This window comes from Acomys minous, assembly GCF_964271855.1.
Source record: "Acomys minous genome assembly, chromosome: 3".
In the NCBI taxonomy this organism is placed as follows: domain Eukaryota; kingdom Metazoa; phylum Chordata; class Mammalia; order Rodentia; family Muridae; genus Acomys; species Acomys minous.
The window spans coordinates 26,801,065-26,825,391 of NC_140485.1; the positions used below are offsets into that span (position 1 = coordinate 26,801,065).

The 24,327-nt window shown below is 43.4% G+C and overlaps 1 protein-coding gene and 1 long non-coding RNA gene across 4 annotated transcripts in view; one reads left to right on the forward strand and one right to left on the reverse strand.

Moving 5' to 3' along the window:
* Nucleotides 1–15,280, reverse strand: part of CTDSPL2 (CTD small phosphatase like 2) — a 53,600-nt gene extending 38,320 nt beyond the window's left edge. The window contains exons 1-2 of one of the 2 annotated variants that reach the window (XM_084777894.1): nt 15,126–15,280; nt 4,385–4,594 (exon numbers count right to left, since the gene is read on the reverse strand). In XM_084777894.1, the coding sequence (XP_084634020.1) occupies nt 4,385–4,570 (186 nt within the window). In that variant the 5' untranslated portion in view covers nt 4,571–4,594; nt 15,126–15,280. The other variant, XM_084777895.1, reaches the window with a different exon arrangement.
* Nucleotides 15,281–15,921: 641 nt separating this feature from the next.
* Nucleotides 15,922–23,765, forward strand: LOC311595302. 2 transcript variants are annotated; one of them, XR_014778398.1, is made up of 3 exons: nt 15,922–16,283; nt 20,349–20,591; nt 22,307–23,765. It is a non-coding gene; the product is annotated as an uncharacterized lncRNA (long non-coding RNA). The 2 variants fall into 2 exon arrangements; XR_014778399.1 differs by lacking the exon at nt 22,307–23,765 and having other exon boundaries at nt 20,349–20,803.
* The last annotated feature ends 562 nt before the right edge of the window (nt 23,766–24,327 follow it).

Genomic DNA, 24,327 nt, shown 5'->3' on the forward strand with positions numbered 1-24,327 from the left:
CCCAATTCCTCTGTAAAAGCAGCAAGTGCTCTTAACTGCTAAACCATCTACCTAGCCCTTGTTGTATTAAAAATTAAAATGTAGTTTTGCAAATGTCAGTAATTATAATTTCCTTTTTGGATCAAAATAGAAAAAAAGATATATATTACAGGCCAGCAAGGTGGCTCAGAGAGTAATGGTACTTGCTGCTAAGACTGATGACCCAAGTTCAATCCCCAAAACCCACCTACAGGTAAAAGGGGTGCCCTCAACTGCTCAGCTGTCTCTCTAGTCTCCATAAACTGAATTAGCAACAAACAACTATGAAATTAAACTTTTAAAAGTATCATAAGGGGCTAAAGAGGTGACTCAGAGGTTAAGAGCACTAACTGTTCTTCCACAGGCCCAGGGTTCAATTCCAAGCACTCACATGGTGACTCACAACCATCAGTAACTCCACTTCCAAGCAAATAAAATTCAGTAGGCACTGCATGAAAGTAGTGTACCCAAACATAAAGGTAAAACACTCATGTAAATAAAGAATAAAATGATTTTTTGAAGTATTAAAAAGCATTAGGCATAGGGCATGGTGGCGCATGCCTATAATCCCAGCTCTCAGGGAGGCAGAGTCAGATGGATCTCTGAGTTAGAGGCCAGCCTGGTCTACAACATGAATCTAGGACAGCCTGGGCTACCATACAGAGAAACCCTGTCTTTAAAAACAACAACAACAAAACCTCCAGCAAATATCTAGTAATAAAATTGGTGAAAATAGAGCAAGACCTCCATATTGTCCAAAAATATAAGATTAACCATATCGGGGCCAGAGTGTAACTTCAGTACCAGAGTACTTTTTGTGGTTGTTTAGTTGGTTTTGAAATGTTTGAAATTAAAGTTTTTCCACGTGGCTGCAGCTGGCTGGCACTTAGTTTGTAGCCTAAGATGGGTCTGGAACTCATGACAATCTTCCTCTATCAGCTTCGCCAAGTGTTACGATTACTGAATATACACACCACTATATGTACAGTATATATATGTGGTAATATGACTATACATGACTCCTTTTATTTTTCCTCCTGAGATAGCCTCATGTAGCCCATGCTGGCTATGTATCTGAGGTTAGCTTTCCATTCTTGCCTTCACTGCCCAAGTCCTTTTTTGTTGTTGTTTTTTATTGAGATAAGGCCTTGCAAAAAAAAAAAAAGAGATAAGGCCTTGCTATGTAGCCCAGTCTAGAAAAGATTAGAAAGCACCACCATGCTTTGCTTTTGTTTTGCCCAAGCCATCCTCCTACCTCAGCCTTACAAACAGCTGGACAATAGGTACTTACCACTGTCCCTGGATCAAATTTATCATCAGAATGAATTGACAGACTCCACAGTAAGATGCTCATTCTCAAAAAATGATCTACACAGTCAATGAAGTGAATGACGTACAGAATTTATAACACCAGTGGCAGCTTTTTGACAACTAAACTGACTCTAAAATTTATAATAGATTACAAAAAAATATGCAATCATAAAATAAACTTGAAATAAAACAAAGCTCAAGTACTTCTATCTTACCCACTGATTCCTCACAGAACATAGGAACAGAATTCTGATGTGGTGCACAGCCTTGCAAACACTGGCACGTGGGGAGCAGCTAAGGCATGAGAACTGCCAGTGTGAGGTCAATTTTAAGATATATTTTAAGACCTCAACTTAAAAACAAAACCACACAACTTAAGAGAGCATAGTATAGGCACAAGGATACACAAATATTTTGTAATGAATCTGAACCTAGGGTTCAATCAAAACAAAAACTGATCCAAAGGGAGGTGTCTTTGGATGAAGGGACGTAATGTCTCTTCCACAAATACTAACTGGGTAACCACGGATGATGGAAGTAAAGAGAGAGAACTTTTCCATCTCTACTAATTTAGCTACTAAGCTTGGTGTGGTGGATTATGTAAACCCACACTTCTGGAGACTGAATCAAGAAGACTGCTTTTGAGTACAAGGCTAGCCTGGGCAACACAGTATAGTCTAAGAGCAACTCTGTCTCAAAACAAAAACAAAAACAAAAAGCAAACAAAAATACCAACCCAACAATCAGGGGCTGGGACCTTAGCTCAGTGTTTATCTGGCAGGAACAAGTGCCTGGCTTTGAGCCCCAGTGTCCCATAAGGCAGGTGTGGCCACGTGTTTATGATCACAGCAGTTGGGAGGTAGGGGCCGGAGGATGGAAGATGAGGAGCTCAGGGTCTTTCTGATACACAGAGGTTGGGGTGAGACTAGGCTACATGAGACTCTGGTACAGGAAGGAAAAAGAGAAGACTACCTGCTCATCATGGTCCTGGCCAGTGAAATGCTGCAGCAGGTAAAGGCTCCTGCAGCCAGCCTGACAGTGTGACTTGGATCCCTAGGACTCTCATGATAAGAAAGCATTGACTCCCACAGTTATCTGCTGACCTTTACACACCGCCATGGCAAATATACACCCATACATACACATAAGCATGCAATTAATAAAATATATTTATTATGGTATTATGGGTTATTTCATTCTAAAGATTACAATTTTACTAGCCAAGGCCAGGCATGGTGGTGCACGTCTTTTAATCTCAACACTTGGGAGGCAGAAGCAGGTGGCTCTCCATGAGCTTACGGTCAGCCTGGTTTATATAGAGGTCCAGGTCAACCAGAACTTTTTGTGAAACAGTTTCAAAACAACCAAAATGGATCTATTTTTTTTTTTAGATTAAGGAGCATAAATCCATCATGAAATTAATTTAAAGTTTTATGATCATCTTTAAAAGAATTGACAGAAGGTGCTGGAGGGACAGCTCAGCGGTTAAGAGCACTGGCCGCTCTTCCACAGGACCTGGATTCAATTCCCAGAACCCATATGGCAGCTCACAACTGTCTGTAGCTCCAGACAAGATCTGACACCCTCACAGAGACATACATACAGACTAAACACCAATGCACATAAAATAAAAATAAATTAAAAAAAAAATGCCAGGCGAGGTGGCGCACCCCTTTAATCCCAGCACTTGGGAGGTAGAGACAGGCAGTTCTCTGAGAGTTCAAGGCCAGCCTGGTCTACAAAGTCCAGGACAGCCAGAAACCCTGTCTCAAAAAACAAACCAAAACAAAACAACAACAACAACAACAACAACAACAACAACAAAAGACTGAACAAAAAAGATCAGAATCCATTACAATATTCAGAGTGAAAAAATTGAGTGTGGTAGCTCTTTACAATCCCAACACTCTGGAGGTTGAGGCAGGAGGATTGCTTTGAGTACCAGGCTAGCTTGAGCTATGGCATGAGAACTTGTCATCTGAAAATGGGGGGAAGGGGAGGAGGGAAGCTGAGGGTATAACTCATTGGTAAAGTGCTTATCTAAACTGCATGATGCCCTGGGCTCTTATCTATAGTGAGGTTTGTTTTTGCATATATAATGCAATATAAAAATATTTGCTTCTGTAGATCATAATTAGGTGATCTATAAATATGGATTTAATATGATATAAATATATCAATATTTCATTAATATTACACCCTATCAAAACTATGAAGCTTTCACTTCAAATAAAGTATTAGAAATCTCATAGTACTAAAAGGAGAAAGGCTATATGTAAATAATTCCTGAGCGTTCTTGCTAACAGTTTCAAAATGCTGAAATCAGAGAATTGGCGAATCTTCAGCCAAAATATGGATTGAAACAGACTCAAGATTTTGTTTACTTTGTTATAGGTGAACAATGGGGGAGAGAGCCCGGGGTGGCAGCATCCGGCTTTAACCTAGCACTCAGGAGGCACGGGTAAGTGGATCACATGGGAATTCAAGGAGAGTACAAAATCAGGCAGGTTACACAGTAAGAGCCAGCATGCAGGAGGCAGAGGCATGTAGGTCTCTGTATGATGCCAGCTTATTCACATAATAGAGTTCCAGGACAGCCAGAGCTACATATTGAGACCCTGACTGAAAAAACATTAAAGAAAAAAGAAAAAAAAAAAAAAGTGGGTCACAGTGGAGCAGCCTCTAATCCCAGCACATGAGGAGGCAGAAACAGGCAGAACTCTGTGAGTTCAAATCCAGCCTGGTCTACAAGCCAAGTCTAGGACAGCCAGGGATACATAGAGAATCCCTGTCTTGAAAAAACAAACAAAACAAAACAACACAAAAAAATAACCATGACAGAAAGCTAAAGGATTTGGCTCAGTGGAATGCTTGTCTTGAACTTTCATTAAATGCTTTAATGTAAAATTCCTGAAAATAAAGCCAAGATGCCTATTATCCCTTTAAAAAAAAAGGGGGGGGGGTTATATCAATATCAACTTCTCTTCTATAAATGCTTAGAGAAAGCAGCCTAAGTATGATATGTTTTTACATAGGTGTAAAGTTAAAGTATTACCTTGGGCGTGCTTCCTTTAATGAATTTTTTAATTGAAGACAGTAAGCCAGTTTCATTCTTTGATGGTTTTTCTCCTCCTGAAGGCAAGCCATCATCAACCTCTGAGTATTTCCTTTTTGCTCTGGCAGTGCGCTGTGTTTGGATTGGATTGGTCTGCTGAGAAGCTTTCCGTGTTCTCAGCTTCATCTTTTATGGGTGCCACATGTAAACCTGTAGGAGAAAAATAATCATTACCCAATATGCCAGCAACTTACACAATAAAAATCTATTTCTTTAAAAGAGTCCAGGTCTCTAAGAGGACTGAAATAAAAAACTAACATTTGTAAGTGAAAGACACTGTATTTTATATATGTAACCTACCAGCATCTTCAACATGTGAGATAATTGCCTCCTATAAGAGAAAATGAAGTAACACAAACACAGTGCGGGATCTAACACTGCACTACCTCTACCATGCCAAAATTACGCTTAGTCAGTCATTTACTCTACTAACACTTACTGAGCAGCTAATCCCACTTAAGACCCCAAGCTAGGTAAGCAGAGACAGTAGTCAACAAGGGAAGGGGTTTGTCCTTTGACCTTAAGATGAAGTAGGGGAAAACCCATCACTTGATGAATGAATTTCATAAACACAATTCTAAAAATCAATAGCATTGTGAGTAACAAAGAGAGGTTGGATGTCTTGATAAAAGTTCAGTCTTATCACACAGAATAAAGCTGGGTTATGGGCTGGGCTGTGGATCACTGCTAGGATACATGAGAGCTCCAGGTTCTGCCTCGAGCAACACATACACACAAATACCTGAAAAGAAATTATGAAGGGGCTAGAGAGATGCCTTGGCTGATAATTAAACTACTCCAGCCTAACACGAACAACAGCAGAAAACTTGGTGACTCACAAAAGAATCAAAACGTTCTTGACAGCTAGGTGTGGTGGCCTTTAAACCCAGGACTCAGAAGGAAGAGGCAGGTGAATCTTTGTGAGTTCAAGGCCAGCCTGGCCTACAAAGTGGGTCCAGGACGGACAGAACTGTTATACAAAGAAACCCTGTCTTGAAAAATCTTAAAAAATATAAAAAATAAAAAATTCCTGATATTAATAGAGTACTAAGGACTCGAAGTAACTAATCAATCTCAAATCCAAGAAAAGATAAACCCTTCTTAGGAGAGACAGGACACAAACATGGGTTCTTCTGTGATGGAACAAATAAACAATTATGCCATAAAGCCATGTGAAAATTAATCTAAAATTGCTTTGTTCAGACCTCAGAATTAATCTTTTATTTGCAAGTTTTAAAATAATAGATTACTTAAAATGTTTTAAAAAATAGAAATTATTTAGGGGTTTAAATTTCTTTAGATTTATTTATTTAGTGTATAAGTGTTTTGCCTTTATGTGTGTATATGCACCACATGTGTGTCTGGTGCTGTTTGGAACGCCTAGAACTGGAGTTATGGGTGGCTGTGGGTCATCACGTGGTTGCTAGGAACCAAACCCAGGTCCTTTGCAAGAGCAACAAGTGCTCTTGACTATTAAGCCATCTCTCCAATCCCTAAAACTACTATTAGACTGGATGAACATAGGCTAGCATTAACACACATTATAGATCTATGGTGCTGAAACAATCTCTTCTGTGGGAAACAAAAAGTCCAAAGCAGATTCACTCCCCTAAGGTACAAAACTTTGAAGGCTCTGGAGGGGCAGCAAGCCCAATTAACCACCAAGGTTCCAGAGAAGATACGGACAGAGGATAGAAGATGCTCCTATGTGTCATAAGGAAGATAGCATGCACCAAGTGGTAACACTGAGGCAGAAAAGAATGAACAACATCCAAAAGGTGATCAGAAAGCAGAAACTTTGCTTCTGAGTAAAAGTAACAATGGAACGTAATTAACCCAAGCATGCATGAAGGTACCCTCTGCAACAAAAGTGACTAACCCAACACTTTTATTTACAACTCCAAGTATCCAAGTTTCCAAATATACTCTACCGGTATTCACCTTCTAGTTATAATATTCAGCATTCAGCAAAATATTACAAGAGTTGGCAAGATGACTTGCCACACAAACCTGGCAACCTGAGTTCAAGCCCAGAGTACACATATAGGTGGAAGGAAAGAAATGACTCCATGAAGATGTCGTCTGACTTCCACATGTACTGTGCACTTGCCTGTGTGTACGTACGTGTGTGTGTGTGTACACACACACACACACACACACACACACACAACCTATAAATTAGAGGGAAAAATCAATGAAACCAGAAGTTGACTTTTTTTAAAAAATCAAGTATACAACGTTCTGCCCGCATGTATGCCTGCACTCCAGAAGAGGGCGCCATATCTCATTATAGATGGTTGTGAGCCACCATGTGGTTGCCGAGAATTGAACTCAGGACCTTTGGAAAAACAGGCAGTGCTCTTAACCTCTGAGCCATCTCTCCAGCCTCTCAGAAGTTGATTTTTTAAGAACAGATGAGTAAATTGATAAACTTCTGGCAAGAATAAGGAAAAGGATACAATTAATATTGGGAATGAAAACTTAAAAATAACAACAGAGCCTGTACACATAGAAAGAATTGGGCCGGAGAGATGGCTCAGCCATTAAAAGGCTAGGCTCACAACCAAAAATATAAGACTTGTAGAGAATTCCAAACATCTTTACATCTACCAAATCAGATGAAACAGCCAAGTTCTTCAAAAGATAAATCCACAAGCAAGGATGGTGTAGCAAACACTCAGAAGGCCAACCTGAGATATAACAGAATGTCTCAAAAAAAAAAAAAAACAAACAAAAAACAAAAAAACAATCACAAAACTTTACACAATGATAAATAGGCTGACTAACCCTTATTTAAAATTGAGTATGTTATAAAAACGATACATAAAATACAAGGCCCAGATGCCTTCACTACAGAATCCAATCAACACCTAAGATATTTTCATTTTATGTGTTTAGGTGTTTTTGCCTGCATGCGTGTATGTAAAAGAAGAAGATGGCAGATCCCCTAGATCACTTAATGAGGTGCTGGGAACTGAACTCAGATTCTCTTGAAGAACAGCAACACTCTAAACCACTGAGCCTCCTACAGCTCTTCATAGAATTTTTCTCTATTACCCTTAAAAATTATAAATTTAAAGCCAGGCGTGGTGGCGCACACCTTTAATCCCAGCACTTGGGAGGCACAGGCAGGTGACACAGATAAACCCAGTCTCTGTGTGTGTGTGTGTGTGTGTGTGTGTGTGTGTGTGTGCGCGCGCGCGCGCAATAATGTTTGGTAAATAAACCTAGTACTGATGAATGAAAATAGTAAAATATATTTTGATAATAGTACTTTAAGTTCAAGAACTTGAGACGTAAAAACAACGTAAAACACTCATCCCCCCCCCGCCCCCCAACATTCAAACCAGAACTCACTTAGGATTATGAAAAGTTGGCTGACCAGAAATCTAAAAACTGGGCAATAACTTTGTTTTGCAGTTACCTGCTGCACAGGTTAAAGAGATTACAGAGGAAGGTTGTTGGTGCTGGAGGAAGTCTCCCAAAGTTCACTGTAACATTAAATCTGCCAGGTTTTCTAAAATTCAGGTTTACATTTATCTACCTCAAATTCAACTGAATTCATTTTTCTTATTTTGTTTTTCTTTTGTTTTTCTTGAGACAGGGTTTCTCTGTGTAGCCTTGGTGGTCCAGGCCTCACTTTTAAACCAGGCTGGCCTCACTCACAGTAATCCGCCTGCCTCTGCCTCCCCAGTACTGGGATTAAAGGCGTGCGCCACCACGCCCGGCTGTAAATAATTTTTCTCATCATTGTCTTTCCTGTTCTACTTTTCCTATAGCCACCCATGTAACCAACTAACTGAGAAACCTGAACTCCACTGACCACCTAGTTGTGACACCTTCCCTTAGCCCCTATAGTCAATTATCAAACTGTGGGGTTTTGTTGTTGTTGTTGTTGTTGTTGTTGGTGGTGGTGGTGGTGGTGGTGGTGGTGGTTTCTTTTTCTTTCCCTGAGACAGATACCAAAGTTTCTCTGTGTAGCCCTGGCTGTACTGGACTTGTTTTGTAGACCATGCTGGCCTTGAACTCGCAGAGATACACCTGCCTCTGCCTCCCCGAGTCCTGGGATTACAGGTGTTCACTGCCGCCTCGCCCAGCATTCAAATTCTGGCTTTTAGCGTCTAAAATTAATCATCAGTCTTTCTCTTCAAATCCACTCTCTGAACTCCCCATGTTTGCCTATTCCTCTTAGCAGTTTTCTCATCAACTGCTTTCCAACTAAAACTAAACTCACTGGCAAATATATCACCCTACAAGATATACTCTGTGAGTGCACGTGTGTTCAGCATTATATTCCTCACTCTCTCTCTCCACCTCACTGAGATAGGGTCCTACAGAACCTGGGACTCACAACCAGCACAACCAGCAACCCACCTGTACTACTTCCCCAGAGAGGATTTCCAGGTGCAGTCTTTCTTCATTGTCATTTGCTGTCACTCTCGTATACGGTTGGTTGTAAGCCTTTAATGGCTGAGCCATCTCTCCAGCCCTGCTGCCATTCTCTGTACTGCAGTCATCAGTAGTTGCGGACATTCTGGGCTCTCTACCTACGTTTCTGTCCTCTTTACCACAAATATTATTTCAACTAATTATCTAGTTATTCTCACTGTTTAAAACTCAGCCCAAGTATCATTTAAGCAATAAAAACCACCTCCACACCCATAAATTTCTGTAAAGCCTGAGGTCATCTCTCCCTTAGCTCTTACCAAATTACACTCAAACACTCTGCTTCAATAGATCCAATCGCACTTGACAAGAGTGAGTCCTGATGGCAAGGAGCAGCAGCCGGAGCTCGGAAGGAGCCCTTGCTAAGCATGCAGACGCACTGCAAACAACTAAAACCCACAGCTCTAAGAACCTGGCACACCACTTCTCAGTCTTTACCTTCTCTCCTTCCACCCAGCGAGTTCACGGGGTCACACGCAGGTGGTCAGACTTGGCAGCACGCACCCTTACTCTTACTGAGCCCAAGCACGTTGTGAGGCAGACAACTACAACCGTAAATCGTCTTGGGTTACCAGATTACAATAATGGTACAAGCATAGGACTGGCTTTTATCTAGGTGGCTCCTTAAATGCAGGAAGTCACAATAATGGCACAAGTATAAACTCAGTTGAAAATTTGTCATGGAGGTCTTCAGTGCACTAATTTCTACCAAATGAAAGGGAAATGATATACTGTATATGAAGGGTTCTCAGAAAATTACCAAGACTATCTAATGTACCCTCTTTCAAAAAAGTATGTTTGCTGAATGAATGACAGCAGTGTTATCTGATAATGACAAATTATGCCTTGAGGGAAATAAAGGCAGACAATAAAGAAACCTGTAAAAAGACTACAAATCAAGCATAAAGGCAAAAAAAAAAAAAAAAATCAAGGCTAGCCATGATTGCTTACTGTAAAGAATACTTGTGGAAATACCAGGTGGTCTAGAAGTATAGACTGGCGGTGGAGCGGGTACAGCAGTTAGTTGCCTAAGTGTTCAAGGCCCTGTCTAGCCATCATCATGCATAAAGTGCTGGGCTAGGAAGATGGCCAAATGAGTGAGTGTGCTTGTCACCAGCTTGACAAAACCTGAGTTCAATCCTCAGATCCACATGGTACATCACTGCTTTCTACTACATACAAAATTTATGTTTCTGGAAAGGGCTGAGCTGGGCAAAGTGGCCATGCCTATAATGCCAGCACAGAGAGAAAGACCACTCCAAGTTTCAGGCCAACCTCGGCTAGAGTGAGATCCTGTCTCCAAACATACATATACACATATGCACAAACATACTAAATCAAAGTGAAAGATGACTCATTGATCTAATTAGTACACACCTTTGTTACTGACACAAGTCATCCTATACGCTTTAAACGCTTACTACAGCGAGGCAGCACAGAGAACATGCCTTTAATCCCAGCACTGGGGAGGCAAAGGCAGGCAGATCTGTGAGTTCGAGGCCAGCCTGGTCTACAAAGTAATTCCAGGACAGCCAGGGATATACAGAGAAAACCAAAGCAAAGCAAACCCAAAAAACATTGACTACATATTCAAGTTTTCATAACTGGGCAGGTTAACGGTGCTTCCCACCAAGCCTGATGACATGAGTTTGATCCCAGGTATCCACGTGGTCAAAGTCAAGACCTGACATTGACAAATTGGCACACAGCACACACAGTAAATGAATGTAAAAGGTTTTGGTTGGTTGGTTGGTTTTTTTGAGTCAGGGTTTCTCTATGTAGCCTTGGTTGTCCTGGGCTTGCTTTGTAGACCAGGCTGGCTTCCCTGAGTGCTGGCTTATAAATCTTTTAATCAAAAATATTCAGTTTTGCTGGGCGGTGGTGGCGCACTCCTTTAATCCCAGCACTTGGGAGGCAGAGGCAGGTGGATTGCTGTGATTTCGAGGCCAGCCTGGTCTACAAAGTGAGTCCAGGACAGCCAAGGCTACACAGAGAAACCCTGTCTCGAAAAACCAAAATAAATAAATAAATAAATAATTCAGTTTTGCCTGGCAATGGTGATGCATGCCTTTAATTCTAGCACTCAGGAGACAGAGGCAGATAGATCTCTGAGTCTGAAGCCAGGCTGGTCTACAGAGCAAGTTCTAGGACAGCCAGAGCTACACAGAAAATCCCTGTGTCAGTGGGGAAAAAGAAAGGAAAGAAAATTTCCCTCAATTCCACTGTCTCTGAACCCTCACTTACGTGTAGTTTAACAAATTAATCTACCCTTATGAGTAAAATACAATGATATTTTATCTAAGGATTTGTAATTTGGCCAGGCAGATATCTGTGAGTTTGAGGCTAGCCTGGTCTACAAAGAGAGTTCCAGGACATCCAGGGCTATTACACAGAGAAATCCTGCCTTCTTTTCTTTTCTTTCCTTTCCTTGAGACAGGGTTTCTCTGTGTAACAGAGCCCTGGCTGTCCTAACCTCTCTTTGTAAACCTGGCTGGCCTCAAACTCACAGAGATCCGCCTGCCTCTGTCTCCCAAGTGCTGAGATTAAAGGCATGCTCGTCGCCGCTGCCACCACCACCAGGCTGAGAAACCCTGTCCTGAAAAGCCAAATAAATAAATAAATAAATAAAATTTTTGAAAAATTACTGTAATTTGTTTTGAGACAGGATATCCTTATATAGCCCTGGCTGTCTTAGTACTTTACTATATAGTCTAGGCTGGCCTCAAATTCACAGAAATCTACCTGCCACTTCCAAGAATTGGGATTAAAGGTATATTTCCCACATCCAGCTGGATTTATAATTTTAAACAATGCATTTCAGAAAGAATTCCATAAGACTATTTTGTAAAAATTAAAATAAAAATAGAAACAAACAAACAAAAGACTATTTTCTAAGGTAGGTTCAATAACCATCTAATGCTGTTTAAATTAGAAATGCATGTATTCAATGACTGTGGTGATGTACCCCTTTAGTCCCAGGATTTCGATGACAGGGACAGGAGGACCTCTGTGAGTTCAAGGCCAGCCTAGTCTACACAGCCAGTTTCAGGCTGGCAAGTTCTTTGGTTTTTCCACACAGGGTTTCTCTGTGTAACAACCTTGGCTGTCCTGGAACTCAATTTGTAGACCAGGCTGGCCTCATATACTCACAGAGATTTGCCTATCTCTGCCTCCCAAGTGCTAGTATTAAAGGTGTGAGCCACCTGGACTTTTTCTTAAAGGGGAAAAAGTATGTACTCATACAAACATCAGTGAATATGTAAATAAACAACCTCATTCTCAATGTATCATAAGTGATCCCCCCTGTAGCCAATCCAGTTTAAAATGACTTGGCAACTTCACCGTACTAATAAAAATCCCTTAGGAGCGCATCATGTATAAGGTCCTCTTCATACATCTGATATGTACTTTAAACTCTCTTTCTGCCCTTATATTTTCATAAAAGCTTGATAAATTACAAGTACAATGAGATGCTGCCTTTTCCAAATTCTAGCAGGTCCCAATAGTCTTTATATGTTTTTGACTCACCAATCAAAAGCATAGTGTATTTTAACTAAGATAATGTAATACTACTTTAGCAATCAGCAACTGATTCTACAGCCATAGTCTAATGTCTTTCTTCTGGAGGCCTCATGTAGCCCAGCCTGGCCTCTAACCTACAATATAGCTGGGGATGACTTTGAACTTCAGAGTTTTCTGCTTCCATCTCCCTGAGATTACATGCAAATCCACCATAGCCAGAGTATGTGGTGATGGGGATTTAGGTAATACGGTCCAGGGCTGCCTGCATGCTAGGCCAAACCTTACCAACGAGCTACATATCCAGCTAGATTTTGTTAAAATCATCCCATGAAGAACCTATCTGACCAAAAATTACAATCATGGAATATACTAGGTTAATTTGGAAAAGATAAAACTTTCCCAATCATCAATTTCCTAACGGTGGGGGGGAAATGCCACCAGCTCAGATGAAATGTCCACACAACACTAGCACCATATGCAACAGAACACTCTAAAACATACCCACCCTATGTGGCATGCCTACACAATCCTACTATTGCTATACAGCTGCAGCACATGTAAGTTAAAGACTCGGCAGCTGTCACATCCTTTCAAATCACACATACAAAAATATTAAGAATGCAGGGACTAGTCAGACAGTGGTGGCTCACCCCTTTAATCCCAGCACTCTGCAGAGGCAGGCGGATCTCTGAGTTCAAGGCCAGCTTGGTCTACAAAATAATTTCAGGACAGCCAGGGCTGTCTCAAAAAGCAAAAATAAGCAAAACAAAAAAAAAGAATGTAGAGTCCAATTGAATGCAGTAGTAAGTAACTTGGGAAAATCTTGGAGACAGCTGATTCTGCTGCCTATAAAAAACAAAAAAAAAAAAAACAACAACAACAACAACAAAAACCCCTACCCCAAAACATCGTTAAAATACAGAGTCTGCCCTAGACACATAATTTATCCTAACTCTTCTGAGTAAAATAATTGGTCCCATTCTAAAATAAACCGACTCAATAACCAGTACATCTATATTTCACTACCCAACCCCCTAAGTGAGCCTAGAAAAGCAGTGAGGCTCAGCTCACTCCTAAGACTACTTCATATAAGAGCTACATTTTACCTTGACTTTCTTTATGACCTTGGGCTAAATCTTTCAAATAAAAACTATAGTGATGTTTGCATGTGCCTGCTTCTTACTGGAATTTAATCCTAATAATGTGTGCAGCAAGTGAAGTACTCTAGGCTGAACACAGGGAGCAGAAAGCTACCGAATGGCAAACACTAACTGATGTGTAACACAAAACATGTTTAAATCTTCATTTTTACTCATGGAGGGAAAACACCTATAATGCCCCAAATTTGACATGATCAAAACACTGAAAAGACTGAGGATCCTTTTTTCCTCCTCCTCCTCCTCCTCCTCCTATTTTTTTGGTTTTTGAGACAGGATTTCTCTATGTAGCCTTGGCTATCCCGGACTCTCTTTGTAGACCAGGCTGGCCTTGAACTCACATAGATCCGCCTGCCTCTGCCTCCCAAGTGCTGGGACTAAAGGCGTGCGCCACCACACCCAGCTCTGAGGACCTCTCTACATTAAGGGGGAAAAAGGATGGTTCCACAAGCCACTTCATTGCTTTTATAAAGATAACTGCTGGACCACAAACAAAAAAACAACAAAAACCCAAATATAACTTGGCATTTGAGGGATAGAAATAATAAGCAATCTACAATCTAAAGATTATGCAGATAAGCCTATCATTGCAAGTCACTAATTTGTATACTGATGTAAAGAAGTAATCTTGGTACTGCCTTAGTAGCATAAGAAAGATAAATTCCTGCCTTGGAGTAATACCTAATAAGTCTATTCATCTCGGAAGCTTAGGGTATTTTCCCAGTAGTACCTCTGTAGGTTTCCCTGAAGTACTCTTAAAAGTGCTCAACATCACTCACACATTCAGCTACCACTAGGGTGAGAGGTAAATAAACACCACTTACTTATGCAATTATTTATCACAGAATCCTGGTCAAGAACGCAAAAGTAAACTCATACAGACATACCCAAAGTAATCAGCTTGTTAAGTACAATTAAGATTCACCCTTAAATGACCACTGTGGAAATCGGAGGCCTTCCCACACAGGCTGGTTTTTTTTACCACCACCACTGTTGATTTTTAAAAAGTAATGTCAACTCAACATTTTCACCAGTGAAGGAGGCGGACAGAAGTTCCTGAAACCTCTTTCCAGAGTCTCAAAGGATGTTAGTAAGAGCTGAACTCGAGCAACGCCCCCCTAAAGCACCCTACAAGAATGAAATACCGAAAACATTACGTGGGCTCACAAGGAGGTTCAAAAAAAAAAACAAAAAACAAAAACACGCAATCTAACTTAATTAGCCATAAGGACCAAGGGAAGGGGTCAGAGACCAGGAACGTAAGATGCGGTGGAGGGTGGGTAGCCAAGTGAAATCTAACCCCAGAAAATCACAACACAGGCCGCAGCCTAAAAACTGAAGCTGGCGGGAAGTGAGCTCCCTTTCCGTCCCCAGGGGAAAGTCCAGGCCAGAGCGGCTTCTACACAGTGCACGTACAAGGCGCCAACAGTGCATGCCTACGGACGCGCTGGAACCGCTGAAGGCTCGGCTGGAGAAGGGGAGGAGATCCCGGCAGACGGCCCTGGAAGAGGACTAAGCTTGCGAGCCAACGGCAGCGTCCGGACCAAGGGAATTACCTTCACTGTGACGACAGAAAAGTGTCCTCGGGCTCCGGCGATGGTCCCGACTGCGCAATAGGTGATGTCTTTCCCGCTTATCCCCTCAGCAGCAACAGAACCAGCTCCTTCAGCCAGTCGCCATTTCCCGCCTACCGACCTGCTGCACCGCACGGACAGGGACCCGGATGGAAAGCGGCCGCCCCGCGCAGGCGCCCTGGCTTCCTCCTCCCCCCCCCCCCCCGCCCGCCACTATCCGGAGAGGCGGGAGGGAAGGAATGCGGGAGGCCTGGGCGTCGGAAGGGGGGGAAAGCACGGGGCACAACTTTGACTTCCGTGAAGAGGCTGAAGTTTCTGCCGCCCTGGGGAACTCACCAGTGCGGGGGCCGGACCAAAACAAACAAACAAACAAACAAACAGAAAATGAGCACAGGGCCTTAGGGGCCCGAGGAGTAGGACCGGACGCAGCCTCCGAGGAGGCACAGGGTCTGGGGGACGTTTGTACTTCGGGGGCCTCCGTAGCGGGCTGCGGGGTGGTCGCAGGGGGAGTAGGGAGGAAAGTGTGAGCAGCGGAGGCGGGCACGCCAGGGACGGTTTTCTCTCCCGCCGCTAACGGAACCGCCTAGAGCCGAGCGACGCGGGGTGCGCGCCCTCGCCCGGGAGGCGGGGCTTAAGAGCGCGCCGCCGCGCACCCGGCGGCCAGGGTTAGCGACTAAGGCGGCGGTGGGTGGAGCCCGGCTGGAAGGGGCGGTGCTAACGGCTTGGCGCGCAGGAGCGGGAGCCAGTGCCTTGCGCTGCCCCGGCCAGACCCAGCCTGGTCCTGGTGCTTTCTGCGGTGTGCGGGGTGTCTGTCCCCCGAGGTTCTGTCCCCCGAGGTTCTCTCCCCGCTTGCTTTCCCAGCGGGAGCGGCTGTCGTTCACGGACCTGTGATACAGACTCTTACGCTTCGCTTTCCTCGCGATGCGGACGGTGATCCTGCACGCTGAAAACTCGGAGCTTTCAAATGGGTTTCCGCACGACTGCGGCCTCCAAGCCCCAGGAAATCAATGCTTCCAGAATCTAGATGGTTCTCAACCTTCCTAATGCCACAGCTTTCGTGTTGTGATGACCCCCCCCCCAGCCATAAAATGATTTTTGTTGCTATCTCATAACTGTAATTTTGCTACTGGGAATCGTAAGGTAAATATCTGTTTTCCGATGGTATTAGACGACCCTTTTGAAAGGTTGTTTGTTTTTGTTTTTTTACAACCCCAGGGGTTCTGCCCTAACAGTTGAGAAACATTGTTCGAGATAGCGCACTAGCTTTGGACTGAAACTCCAGGCTACTCTCATTCCATAAGGAATGTTGGTGGAAAACGTAAAAGGGACATAACTAAATTAGGAAAAGCCATCACTGCATTCCCAGAATTAACACTCCACCAAAGAAGACAGTTCTAATAGTGTGATAAAGTGAGTTATAGAAGTGAAATGGTAGGTGCAGTAGGGTAGTATTGTCATTGTGCCAGTGACGGGTCTGGGGGAGCTTTCAGAAGACTTCCCTAAAAGAAGCATGAATGGGAGAGTTGATTTCATAAGAGTTGTGTTCTTAAAAAGGCAAAGTCCCGAGAATGGATCGTGATGAAGCACTGTACAAAAAGGATTATTGTTGGGTGTGAGGGCCCAATAGCAGGTGAGGCAGAAAGGTAAATGTGGATGTGTAGTGTGCTCTTGTACATATTCTTTTCTCCTTCAAAATGTGGGGCAGGGAAGTTGTCTTCCGGAGATCCTGTCAGAGTTACGAGCACATTTGCAATTTAAATCTCAGCACAAAATTGTTTTGGGACTGGGTATGGTAGGACACGCCAGGTAATCCTAACACTCAGGATTACTAAGGCAGGGGGTTAAAAAAAGTCTCATTATGGGCTGTAAAATGAAAACTTGGCTCCAAAAGAAAGAGAGAAAGAAACAAAAAGGTAAAAGAAATCTTTGAATAAAACATTGATTGAGCCGGGCCTGTTGCATATGCTTTAATCCCAGCACTTGGGAGGCAGAGGCAGGCAGATTGCTGTGAGGAGCTGTGAGAGCAAGTCTTAAGACAGCCAAGACTACACAGAGAAACCCTGTCTCGAAAAACCAACAACATCAAAATCGAATGAAAGCCCAAACCCAGCACAGAACAAGCTGGGAGTCCATATAGTCAAAGGTCCCTGAAAGGCTAAATGAAAATCAAAACAATGGTTATCTAGTGCATATGGTGAAAGCAATAGAATGTGAACCAAACAATTATCCCCACTGAGTACTAACATGTTGTAAACATTTTTATTTTGTGTGTGTGTGTGTGTCTGTGGATACCCACATGTGCCACTGTTGAATGCGAAAGTCAGAGGACAATTCTGTGGTCCTCTCCCACTACCCTGTCCAGACATGGCACTCAGATCATCAGGCCTGTGCACAAACACAGATTAGCCATCTCTCTCCCTCCTAAAACCTTTTTTGGTTTTTGTTTGTTTTAATTTTATGTGTATGAGTGCTTTACTTGCACGTATGTCTGTGAACCACACGTGTGTCTGGTGCCCAAGAGGGCACTGGACCTTGGAACTCTTGAAGAATAAAAAAGTACAGACTGCTTTTCCAGAGGGCCCGAGTTCAATTTCCAGCACGTACCCGCTCACAGACATACATGCAGGCAAAACACCAATGCATATGAAGTAAAAAAATCAATTATCAAAAAAATTAATTAAAAAAAAAGATTGTTACCTGGGTGTGATGGCACACGCTGGTGGGATTTGCTGGTGGAGGCAGAGGCGGAATCAAGATTGTGAGGGCAGCCTCGGCTACGCATTTAAAAAATTAAAAAAAAAAAGATAGTTAGATGGGTTGCATTCAGAAAAGTTGCAGGTTGTTAGCCCAAAGGTTTGCAATTTATGACCTTTTTCCTCTTTCAGTTTTTGTTCTTGTTAGTTTTGCTTTTTTTTTTAGGGGGGGTAGGGGGGAGACTTGGGGGTTTTTTTTTGGTTTTTGGTTTTCATTTTGAGTCAAGGTTTTATTTTGCCCAGACTAACCACAAACTACAATGGATACAAGACTGCCCCTTGCCTCACCTCCCAAATGCTGGATTACAGGTGCACTTAACCTCTGCAACCTTTTCTACCAAAGAGTAGTGGATTATTTCTGCTTTTCACCTTAGCTATCATTTATTTACTCTCTGGTCTACTTCTACTACCTCCATACCCTCATTACCAAAGTGAATTAAGTCTAAATATGAATTTCACTTGAAAATACCAGGTCTTCCATCTGTACCTTAGGATAGAGGACAAACAGAAAGGTTGTTGGATAAGATTAACTTCGATCTTCAAATGAGATTTTTTTTTTTTCGAGACAAGGTCTCTCTGTGTTAGCCTTGGCTGTCCTGGACTCGCTTTGTAGACCAGGCTGGCCTCGAACTCACAGCGATCCGCCCGCCTCTGCCTCCCTAGTGCTGGGATTAAAGGCGTGCTCCACCACGCCCGGTTCTTTTTTTCTTGCTTCTTAATATGGCAGCTGTTAATGTTACTAAGCTTTAGTAAAGTCCAGACCCAGGCATGGGGCAGATGCCTAGAAGCCCAGCACTCAGGAGGGAGGGGGACGTGGATCTCTTGAGTTTGAGGCCAGCCTTGTGTACATAGTGAGTGCAGGACAGCTCCAGCAGGGAGACAATCTCAAGAAAACTAAAAGTCCAGTCCAAGAATTTAGACTAAAAGTGTAAAAATTTTAGCTGGGTACAGTCACACACCGGAACTCTCAGCTGAGGGAGGAGGACAGAGAGTCACAGCACAAGCATGGTAGAAGACAGAGGAACCGGGAACAAGAAAGAAAAAGTGTGATTAAAACACACGTTTTAAAACGCCGTAGTTTGATTAGTCTACTGAAAAAAATTAAAGTGGATTTTTGTGGTTGTGGTGCTAAATTTAGCTGGGTTTCTTTGTTTTTGACACAGAGTTTCTTTAGATAGCCTTGGCTGGCCTGTGCTGTGTGGGCCAGGCTGGTCTTGAACTGAGAACTGCCTGCCTTTCCCAGTGCTGGGATTTACCACCACAGGAAGCAGTGGTTTTGGGTTTTCTGTTTCTCTCTCTTTCTTTCTTTCTTTCTTTCTTTCTGGTCCTCCTTTCTTTCTTTTTGAGACAGGGTTTTCTCTGTGTAGTTCTGGCTGTCCTGGAACTCACACTGTAAACCAGGCTGGTCTTGAACTCAAAGAGATACTCCTGCCTCAGCCTCCTGAGTGCTGGCATTGAGGCGGCCTGGTTGAATAAGTCTAGCCAACTCCATGACGGGTTTCAGTTTCTTGTTAGCTTGGAGCAGGCCTGGGCCTCCATTCTTCAGTAGTGAGCTCAGCGGTTACTGGGAATACCACAGATAACAGGCAGCCAATCAGAGACAGCCTAGCCACCTGGCCTGAGGAAGATAAGGTTTCTCAAGGTTAGTTTACTGCTGGTCTAGAAATCTCTAGTCTTATGATTATCTCATGACCGCTGGCTAAGGTTGCCTGCACGCAGCCTGCCCGCGCTTTTTCAATTTGAATGCTCCAATCATATTTAAGGTTGCCAACCCCTCCCTTGGAATTCCCCTGAATGCCTTTAAAAAGAGCCTAAGAGCTCACCTCGGGATCGCCATTTTGTTTAAACAGTGGTCCCGCCTGCTGGACGTCTGCAGAAATACAGACCCCTTGCTTTTGCATACAGCTTCGGGCTCCTGGTGGTCTGTGGATATCTTGCAATCTGGGCATAACAGCATGAGTCACCACTGCCCAACTTTTTAACTTTTTTGGGGGGAGGGAGAGTTAAGACCGAAGGTTTTTAAGACCGAAGGTTTTGGGGTTTACAGTGTCTCTTTAGCTCAGGCTGGTCTCAAAACTCACAGTGATCCGCCTGCCTCTGCCTCCTGAGTGCTGGCATTAAAGGCATGCGCCACCACACCTGGTGTCTATCTGTTTCTACCTTTAAGGGCAAAGGTTACAGACATGTTGCCATCATGCCGCAATTTTTTTAAAATTACACGATATTCACGAAATAATGTAGTTATCTCAGAGTTTTATTCTATGGTGCAAATGGACCATCCCTGTTGTGTCTTAAATGAGAAAATCTCCTCATAGGCTCATGATTCTGAACACTTGGTTCCCAGTTGGTATTACTATTGTCAGGACAAAACTAATGCCGTGTTCTTTATGTAACGTATATTCTGTGACTAATGCCGTGGTCTGTGAATGATCTGTGAGAACTTGTCCTCCAGGTGACTTTACTCCTTCCTGCATTCCGGGAATGACCACACACTGCCATAAACTAGACCTGCCAGCAGTCCACCAGAGCGATTAGATAAAATTAACTCCCAATGATCCTCTGAGATAAACAGCTGCCCTGAAGATTCAGCCTCCTGGACCCAATATGCCCGAAGGTGAACATTCCTGAGCCCTACAGCTTCCCCAGAGAGCCAGCCTCCACCCAACCGGCTCTGCTGGACCCAGCCTGCCTAAAGGTTGGCATTCCTGTGACCCCCAACCCCCGCGTATGGTCTTTTCCTTAAAGATCGACAGTCCTGTGACCCACAACCCCCACTTACAGTTTTTTCCCTTTAAAAACCTATTACCCTTGAAGCTCTGGTGTCACTCTCCTATCCTGCTGCGTTCAGGAAGGATTGTGACCCAAAACTCGAGCCTGTAATACAGGACCCTGTGTGTGTTGCATCGATATCAAGTCCTGGTGGTCTTTTTGGGGGGTCTCGCGATCTGGGTGATCTCGGCATTACACTATATTCGAGGAGGTGGAGGCTTCTGGAAGGAGTGAGCTCCGGAGGGGTTATAGCCCTACCCCACTTCCTGTTTGTTCTCTCTGCTTCTGCATATAGTCAAAATGTGATCAGGTTGAAATGTGATGTGCTAGCTCCCCACCATTACAGATGGAATCTAGTCCTCTGGAAACAAGATTAATTCATCTCTTAATTTGCTTTTAGTCTCCATATTTTATTGTGGGGCTCTTCTGGATAAGGTTGAGGCTGACTTCTCTGGATAGCTATTTTTGTGCTCGGTCCATGAAAGTGGACTCCCTTTTCTCAGCGGAGTTCCCACTCCACCTGACCTGGTAACCACAAGTTTTGTAAGCAGTGTCTTAGCCCTCAAGGAAGATTACAGGCTCCACTCTTTCCTGACAAGGATGTTGCTCATTCAGCACAGGGAGCTCCTGGAAGTACCCCACCCTATGCTGAGGAGATCCCAGCCTCCAGAAAATGACCTCTGATCATACCTAGAGGTTATCCCTCTGCCATAGGATAATTGAGTACTGATTTCTCCCTCTTGTGGTAGGACCCCATGTTACTGCATGTAAGTGAGCTACTATTGTACCACTATATGTGGATTAACTTTCCTGGCACCCTTAGCCCTATGGACTCAGACACATTCACCCTCAAAACCCCTCCCCACTGCCCACAGTTTATAAATAAAGGCTGGCTGGCATGCTGGGGGCGGGTGCTCTCTTGCCATTCCTCCACCATGACCTTCTAAGACTCCATTTATTGGGGGTGGGGGATCTCCATTGGACAGCTAGTGGCCAGGCAGCAATGGCGGAACTGTCTTTGCACCTGCTGGGGCTTGCTCCATCACCACCAATAGCTCGGTGCTGACCACCAGTGAAGCACTGCAGGGCCTTCGTCTCACACACCTGCCAGCTTCCTCTGCTGTGCTTAGCACAGCAGCTCAAACAAGGAGCTGTCACTTTCCACCTTCCCAGGAGAGACTGGGAACCTGGCACAGTGGCCCAGGCCTCAGGCCTCACCTTGAGCACTCTGCTGCTCCTGAGAAAGAAACAGGAACTTGGAGCCTTTGATTTCAAGGTCTGCCTGTTCTCCTGGACTGGCCCACAGACAGTGGGACCCAGGCTGGCTGCGCCGCTGAATGACATTTTACCACAGCAACAGAAAAGTAACTAATTCAGTCCCTAATTGGACTGAGTAATAAGCGCAGTCCCTACTTTAAAAATATATATCGAAAACATTTTGAAAAAAAAAGAAAAAAGAAAAGAAAACATTTTGAATCTCCACTGACAGCAAAAGTAGAAAATTCCACAGGACCTTCCTATGACAGTCAAGACTTAGGTGAGCTAAAAACTTCCAACTCTGTGTGTACATAAAGTGCATAGAAAACAAATTCTGAGCCGGGTGTGGTAACACACGCCTTTAATCCTGGCCCTGGATTTCAGGAAGCGGACCTGGGGACTCCACCTGGACTATTGTGCTTCTCATCGACCCTCAATGGGAGAGGGAGACCACCCCTTGCACGTGACAGGCAAGCAGAGGGGACAGAGAAGAGGAGCAGCAGGCTCAGACCAGGCTTGAGCACACGTGGATCACGAAGAGGATCAACAAACAGGCCGGACCAGCACGCAGTCTAGAGACATCAAGGGTGGGTTGTATAATAAAGTTTAATTGTGAAGAAATAGAGCCAACAAAATTCTGTATTTAGACTTAGTCCCACCTCCACAACAACTTACTGATCATGTGGAAATATTACATGATGCAAAAAATCTGAATTCCACTTTTGGTCCCAAACATTTCAGATTACATAACCTATGTAAGAAATATAATTTAGAGGCTGGAGAGGTGGCTCAGTGGTTAAGGGCATTCACTACTCTTTCTTTTTTTTTTTTAAGATTTATTTATTTATTATACAGTATTCATGTGAGCCAGCAGGCCAGAAGGGGCCACCGGATCTCATTATAGATGCTTGTGAGCCACCATGTGGTTGCTGGGACTTGAACTCAGGACCTTTGGAAGAGTAGTCAGTGCTCTTAGCCTCTGAGCCATCTCCCCAGCCTTCACTGCTCTTTCAAAGGATGGCAGTTCAAGCCCTAGAACCCACATGACACTTCACAACTATAACTCCAAGATCTGACATCCTCATATAGACATACCTGTGGGCAAGGCACAAATGTACATAAAATAGAGGTAAACAAATTTAAAAATATATTATTTAGCCAGGCATGCTTTGATCCCAGCCTTCGGGATGCAGAGGCCAGCAGATTGTGTGTGTGTGTGTGTGTGTGTGTGTGTGTGTGTGTGTGTGTGTGTGTTTTCAAGGCCAACCTGGTCTACAAAGCAAGTCAAGGACATCCAAGACTATTACACAAAGAAACCCTGTCTCAAAAATCCACAGGGAACAATAAAAAAATATTACTTTTTAGTTGAATCATATTGTATATTAATTAAATTTTTGCACATCCATCTATTCCTCGGTGTTCTTAGACCTTGGTAAAGACAGCTTTTCTTCCACCCCAGGTGCAAGCCAGCTTGACTTCAAAATATCTGCCTGTTCCATACCCAGTGGATTCAACCTACTATGTAAAAATAGAAAAACTTCTGTACAGTATATATTATCTACTTTTGTTATCATTCCCTAAACAATACAATACAAAGTATAATAATTATTTCTACATCATTCACAGTGTACCAAGGACTGTAAACAACCTAGAGATCACTTGAAGATTTGTATTTGGGGATGGTTTTGTGCACTGTGTATTCAGATGCTGATTTCTGTGCTCAGAGATCTGGTTGCAGTCTGGAAGTGGGCATTGTGCTGCTATAGAGGAATCTCCTGTCTCGATATTGTGTAAAAATTGTTCATAATCTCTAATTGGTTAATAAAGAGCTGGACAGCCAATAGCAGGGCAGGAGAGGAGAGTGGAGGCAGGATGTCTGATTTTAGCTAGGGGATCCCAGCTCAAACAGAGGCAGAAAGGGGAGAAAAGAAGGTCAGGGAGGAGGAGGCAATGGGAAGGTCGCCATGAGGACAAACATACAGCAGGTGCATCCGGGGCACGCCTAGGTGGCAGGTCACAGGCACATGGCTGGGGCACGCCTAGGTGGCAGGTCACAGGCACATGGCTGGGGCACGCCTAGGTGGCAGGTCACAGGCACATGGCTGGAAATAGTCCAGAGCAGCGGAGTATCCAGGAGGCAGAGTATCACCAAGGCTGCACAGACAAACCCTGTATCAAACCCGCCCCCCCCCAAAAAAAAGAAAAAAGAAAGAAAAGAAGAAAGGAATAGATGAGTATCTGACCAGCTATAGTACTTTGAAGTTTATAATAAGTGTAATAGGCATCCATATCATTATTTGGAATCTAAAACAGATGTAAAAAAAAAACCTTTATTTTTTACAGGTGTGCAATGGTTTAAAAGGCTAGGGATGTAGTTTAGTGGTCAAGGGCTTGGTAGAATCCCG